Here is a 6,512-nt window from a genome sequence, read left to right on the forward strand (position 1 = left end):
GTCCTCGGCCATAGGGAAATGGGAAATGGTTGTTGCGCAATGATGAAAGTTTGTGCTTGTCCAAGTAGGAAGAATTTAACAGAGGTCGCCAAAAGGATTGTTGCCAAATATCCAAAGTCTTTACAAGATGTGATTGAAGAGAGTGTGATTGGTCCTGGATACTACTCCTTGGTCAAACAATTTCAAGCCAGGGTCGAAAATGCAAGAAGGACCAGCACACCAAAAATAAAAAAGCGCATTCATGATACAGACGAATGTGACACTGAGGAAGTCACACCTGAAAAAGAGCTGCAGTCCAAGATACATACGGCTGCATTAATTGGGAAGTTAGATTTATGCCCCTCAGTGAAACTGCTGAGAGTCAGCTGTTGAAAAAGAGAAAATGAGGAGTCTGTCACAAACAACTGACTGTAATGAAGAGGAAGTGAAGGTTCTCATGAAGTCTACTACTACAGTCAACGAAAAGATATCAACAATGGAACAGACATGAAAACTCTCACTGAGGAGTGGCCATTTTTGTTTCAGGAAAGTGGAATGGAAGTGCACTTTAAAGACCTCACAGGGATACCACTTAAAGAGACCTTCCTGAACAGCATTGACAGAAAAGGAAACAGGCTGTTGAACTTTATGAGGAATGTTTGTGCAACCAGGAACAAGCGTGTCTTACAGGCTGTCACAAAACTTGAAGTTTTGAGAGGACAGACGAATGGTTGCTCAGAGGATGTGAAAGACATGATTCTTCTACTTCTCTCCTATTTTGATGAGAAAGAAGAGCTCCTTCTTCATTATGTAGAAGAGACAAGCCTTGCAAAGGATGTAGAGTTGGACAACCTGCCTCCGACGCCTTGCATTATTGTGTGTGGTAAGTTTAAGTTTTCTTCTTATACAGTAGCACCCTCAAAGCTTTAATGATTAAATTTAAGTTTATCTTAAGTTTATATATTTTACATATATAAACAGTATATGTTTAATTAGGATTGCCCAGATCAAACTGCACCACATAATAGATGGTTTTACATATATTTCACAACACAGACTAGTAACTCAGTTTACAAAATAATTCAGTTCAAAAGTTTAGATACCCTAGATGCTTAATACTGTATGATTTTACCTAAATCATGAGCGTTTCTGTGTTTTGTGGTAGTTTTTCACAAGTCTTGTTTAATATTAGACATAAAACTTGCACATCATTTGCTTTTGACATGTTCTGCATATTTGGCCTTAAAGTAATAGTTGTGAATGACCTTATACTTTTTAATTATTAACCATTTGGGGTATCTAAACTTTCAAACTAGGTTACCTTAGTAAAAGGAGTCAGTAATCTGTGTTGTAGAACGTGTAAAATATATTATGTGAAATAGTTTTTCAGGGCAGGACTAAATAAACTGCAATTTTTATGATCAAATGAGTCAAATATGTAAATACACATACCTTGCTACATGCACATAACTTTATTGTATTGAAATGTATCCACAGGACCCTCCTGCTATGCTGCTGTTCGATTTATGCTCAGTGTGGACCGCAAGATTGTGAATGATGACATCACTACATTCATCGCTGCCGTTTGCCTAATGTTCGGCAGTTATTACTGTTTCAATATACACTACCCTACTGAACTGGCATCAGTGCTTGAATTTTTGCAAAGGTATGTAAAGACACCTAGAAGGCGAGGTTTACAATATCCCTCAAAAGTGTGTACACCCCTTACATTTCAGAAATCATTTTAGTACATCTTCTTAAGGGACAATACTACAGAAATGAAATATGGATATATTGTAAAGTAGTCAATATGTTACTTGTAGAGAAGTATAGATTTCCTCTTCTCTAAAAATAACTTAACATACGGTCATTATTGTCAAAATAGCTGGCAACAAAAGTGAGTACAACTTACAGATGAATGTCATTTAACCATGCATTGCCACATGTCCTATTCATCATGTTAATGTTTTTGTCTGCTTGACAGGACCATACAAATTTGTGTATATTGTATTAGAGATGTTCAAATTTGGTATGTGTACAATTATCTCATACTAACATGAATGTGATGAATAGGATATATGGCAATGCATGATTAAATGACATACATCTGTTTTAACATTAGGTGTACTCACTTCTGTTGCAAGCTATTTTGACACTTATGGCTGTATGTTAAGTTATTTTTAGAGAGGAAATATATACTCTGGGGTCACAAACTGGCTTGGTGGGAAACAACTACACTTCCACAATGTACTTCAAGTGCTCAATGTGCTCTATTTTCATGCACTAATTTTGTACTTAATATACTAGAAATTCTTCTTTGGTACGTCTTAAGATAAACTTATTGACTACTCTAAAATATATCCATATTTCATTTCTATAGTATTTTCCCTTAAGAATATATATCAAAATGATTGTTGAAATGTGAGGGGTGTATTTTTGTGAGATTTTGTATATGTGGCTACATTTGCAGAGGTTTTCAGTGTTGTTGTTTTTTTTTCTTTTAAAGGTGCTTCTTCATCATCAATCCTGAAAAGGGCACAAAGGTTGTGGAAAAGAACAACAAAAAACGACTCCCAGTGAACCCAAGAGTCTTCACCTTAATCTCTGACCTTTCTGATCACGAGTGGCGAGAGAGACCGTAAAAGGTGGCCTGCAACGGAAACGGTTTCCATGTTTAAACTTTTGTTAAACGTTGAAATGTATACTCTCTAAGCACTTGTGTTGTGCTTTGTTCTGCTTTAGTAGTTATTATTGTAAATATTCGACAACCTTTATATATTCCCAAGCTCAGTTTGAAGTGGCAGTTAGGTAACAGAAATGTTTTAAACTCTGAATCTAAATTTTAAATGCGTAGTCTGATGCTGATTTTAAGACTGATCTTAAGCCATTGTATACTTCTGATAAAACACAAGAACAGAAAAAACTGTAATGTTGTTTGAAATGCCTGCCAGTCTTCATTAAAAATACTTAGGCTAATGCTTAATGTGCTTAGAAGTGCTTAGCTCTTCGTTCCTTAGGATGCAAATAGGAGAATTTAGAAACTACCAAACAATTCCACGTTTTCCCCTTTAGAGATGGTTACATGACTAGTTACACAAGGTAGCATGGTGACAAAAAAGCACTTTGCAACATTTCAAACCTTGGCGCAGTAATAACAATTTCTGAAAACTCTTGCAGGTTTGTAGTGCAGCAAATGTATCTATAGATCTCTGAGAATGCATCAAATATATCTTAATTTGTGTTTATTGAACGGAACGACATGAGGGTGAGTGACATTTTCATCTTGGGCCAGAGTAACGATGTAATTGGAAAAAAAGGTCAATGGGAGGATGAAGGCATTCCAAAACTTCCTCAGCACTGCCACTGTAACGGGGGGTTTTTGGAACAGAGAAATACATGGCGGGATGTTTACAGAAATGGTATTTCTTTATTATTCTTATTTATCATATCAAGGGAGGGCTCTGTTACAAAAACTTCAGGCTTAACAGATGAAGGTTGCTTTATGGAAAGAGAACATTGTCATGTGACACTGCAATTGTTTGGAATTACAGTGCCACAAATATTACAATTAATGTTGTTGTAATGTTTTATAGCTATAAACCTAAAGATCACCAAACACAACTAATGACTTTTAACTATTTATTGACTGCCAGTGTCAGTCACAGAGTCTGATAAGTGGTCAGATTCTGTTTCAAAATGCTTTTGAGGATCCATTCAGATAACATACATATAGATGTAGAAGCTGATGTTGAGGATAAAACTTGCACATACACTCTTTACCTCATCCACTCACCGCATCCTCCCTTCTGTTGCCGCTATCAGGGTAGCGGGTACACACATGATACTGATAATGAACAACGGGGAAGTGCTAAAATGGGAAAATGTCCATTGCATACATTTTACACAGCACTTGTCCTGTTTTGTCCCTGTGATGTTTGTCTGTGTGGGTGTAGTCAGTCTTCTGGCGGAAAATCTAGCGTGACCAAACAGAGCGCACGAGTGGTGGCCAATTATGACGTCACGGCCTTCCTGCGCAACCTATGATTAGGTGTTTGTGTATTTACGTGTGGAAATGATATAATACATGTGTTAAGTGTTAAAGGATTGTATGTCAATTTTATGTATGATTGAACTCAATGGTGGATACTGAGTGCCAAATAGAGGTGGTATTTGTGTTCCCGTAAATGTACCTGCAAATGGTACTACCCAAAAAAGGGGTAGAGTTTGGCCTGTATAAGCAGGGGCCAAACTTCAGGACAGGGCTTGTTTACCAAGTCAATGCAAGAGTGCTACTGCGGTGCCTCGAGCTATTTAAAACCCCCTTTGTATATTGTGGATACCTGCTTGATACTTGTTGTTCTCGCTTTGAAGATGTCCTTTAAGAATTGAAGGGTGAAAACCACTAGAGACAAAAAAAAAAAAAGCTCACCTTTAAAGGAATAGTTTACCCAAAAATGAAAATTATACCATATTTTTCTCACCCTGAAGCCATCATGGCTCTTCCAAGCTTAGTAATGCTTTTGAATAGTTCCCATTATTTTGAAATTACGTAAATCAGATATCCACAAGTAATGCAACAAAACTAACATATACGCCTTCAGGGGTTTATCACGTGTCCTCTAAAGAATATTGATGGGTTTTTGTAACAAAAATATTTAGTTTTAAAAAAAACTGATGTTTATTAATTTCTGAGAGAATGCAGAATTCTGACTTCTTGGCTGACCTATGACTATGTATGATGCAGCTTACAGTCAGGTCCATAAAAATTGGGACATCGATACAATTTTAACATTTTTGGCTCTATACACCACCACAATGGATTTGATATGAAACAAACTAAATTTAACAATCTTTACCACATACTGTCAGCTTTGAGGGTATTTACAGGAGAACGGTGTAGGAATTACAACAGTTTGCATTTGTGCCTCCCACTTGTTAAGGGACCAAAAGTAATGGGTCAGAATATATTTAATCAAATCAAACTTTTTAATATTTGGTTGCAAATCATTTGCAGTCAATTACAGCTTCAAGTCTGGAACATCACCAGATGCTGGGGTTCATTGCTGGTCTCTACTGCAACTGAAAGGAAAGTGCCCCAAGAACAAGCAGGAACTGAAGACAGTTTTGTCTTCAAATGAAATGCATGCTCAATCGGATTCAGATTAGGTGATTGACTTTCAGGTGATTGATTGTTATGCCATTGCATAACATTCCACTTCTTTCCCTTCAAAAACTCTTTGGTTGCTTTTTCAGTATGCTTTGGGTCCTTGTCCATCTGTACTGTGAAGCGACACTGCGAAAGTCACCTGCAGCTTGTGAGTCACTCTCACAAGTAACTTCATCTCTGCCTGAACCACAAAGAAATGTTGGTGATAAATCACTGAAAATCTTTTTTTACAGAAGACAAAAATCAAAGTGTCATAAATGTCATCAAAACAAGGAAGCAGAGAAGAAGAAAAGAAATGCGTAAAATTGCTGAACAGCGTGCAGGACCTAAGGATACTCTATATTTTGACATCTGAAAACAAAAAATAAGAATATGAGAAAGAGGCCACCGGTTAACACCAGTTGTCTGTTTCAAATGAAGAAAGAAAGAAGTCGCCAAGAAGTGTAGAAAAACAAAAAGAAGCACTTCTTGGTTAGGAGGTACAAGACAGATGACCTTTTCCAGAAGAAGATGAAGCACTACATGGAAAGGAGGTACCACACTATCTATGCTACTATCCAGAGCAAAAAAGGACTACATGGCCAGGCGATATGCAAGTGATTCAGAGTTTAGATCACATCACATTCTCCTCTGCACTCTCCAGAAGAAACGGAAGTGTCTCACTGATGCTGGGTTCCACATACTACACACGTTGAGATGTTGATTAACGATCAAACGAAAATACAGGCCATACATTTGTTTCAGCAAGGATACACCCAATTCTGATGCAACAAACCAGCCTGTCCCCAATAGCTTGATGCAAAGGCCATATCTGCATTTCGGTGTGTCAAATTCTGCTTGGTTCATCTAACATCTGTACTGTCTGTCACAGGGCTCTTTTTCCAAATCAAGTCAAGATGTGCAACAGAACACAATGTGTCAAAAATATGTTTATATCTCTGCTAGATCTGTACAAGAAACTGAATTGGCACTGTCACAAACATGAACATATTTCCCAGTTAAGCAAGGGGCTGTAATAAGACAAGAATGGATCTGCCACACATGTGACAGTCATCTGAAGCGAGGATCCATGCCCTCTATTGCAGTGGCAAACAAACTTGAATTGCCTCCCATCCCTGCAGAACTGCTTGAATTGAATGTACTTGAAGGACAGCTTAAATCGCCGAAATTGTACCATTTGCAAAAATAGTTGCCCAAAGGACAGCAATGATCAGTGCGTGGTGCTATTATGTGTGTGCCCTCTAAGGTGGAGAACACATTCAACTGTCTGCCAAGGCCTAATAGTGAGTCCCAGCTACTTTAGGTGAAGCTGAAATGGCACATCATGTTCAGGAGGATACCAACACTTCCACACAGTGAATATGCA

At 37.7% G+C, this 6,512-nt stretch overlaps 1 protein-coding gene across 1 annotated transcript; it reads left to right on the forward strand.

Annotated features, from left to right (window-relative positions):
- Window positions 1–286: 286 nt before the first annotated feature.
- On the forward strand, window positions 287–4,023 carry LOC122331467. Its single transcript, XM_043228916.1, has 4 exons — window positions 287–862; window positions 1,477–1,645; window positions 2,486–2,617; window positions 3,933–4,023. The coding sequence occupies exons 1-4, from the start codon at window positions 487–489 to the stop codon at window positions 4,021–4,023; spliced, it is 768 nt and encodes a 255-aa protein (XP_043084851.1). The 5' UTR covers window positions 287–486.
- The last annotated feature ends 2,489 nt before the right edge of the window (window positions 4,024–6,512 follow it).

This window comes from Puntigrus tetrazona, unplaced genomic scaffold (genome assembly GCF_018831695.1).
Source record: "Puntigrus tetrazona isolate hp1 unplaced genomic scaffold, ASM1883169v1 S000000001, whole genome shotgun sequence".
NCBI classification, from domain to species: Eukaryota; Metazoa; Chordata; class Actinopteri; order Cypriniformes; family Cyprinidae; genus Puntigrus; species Puntigrus tetrazona.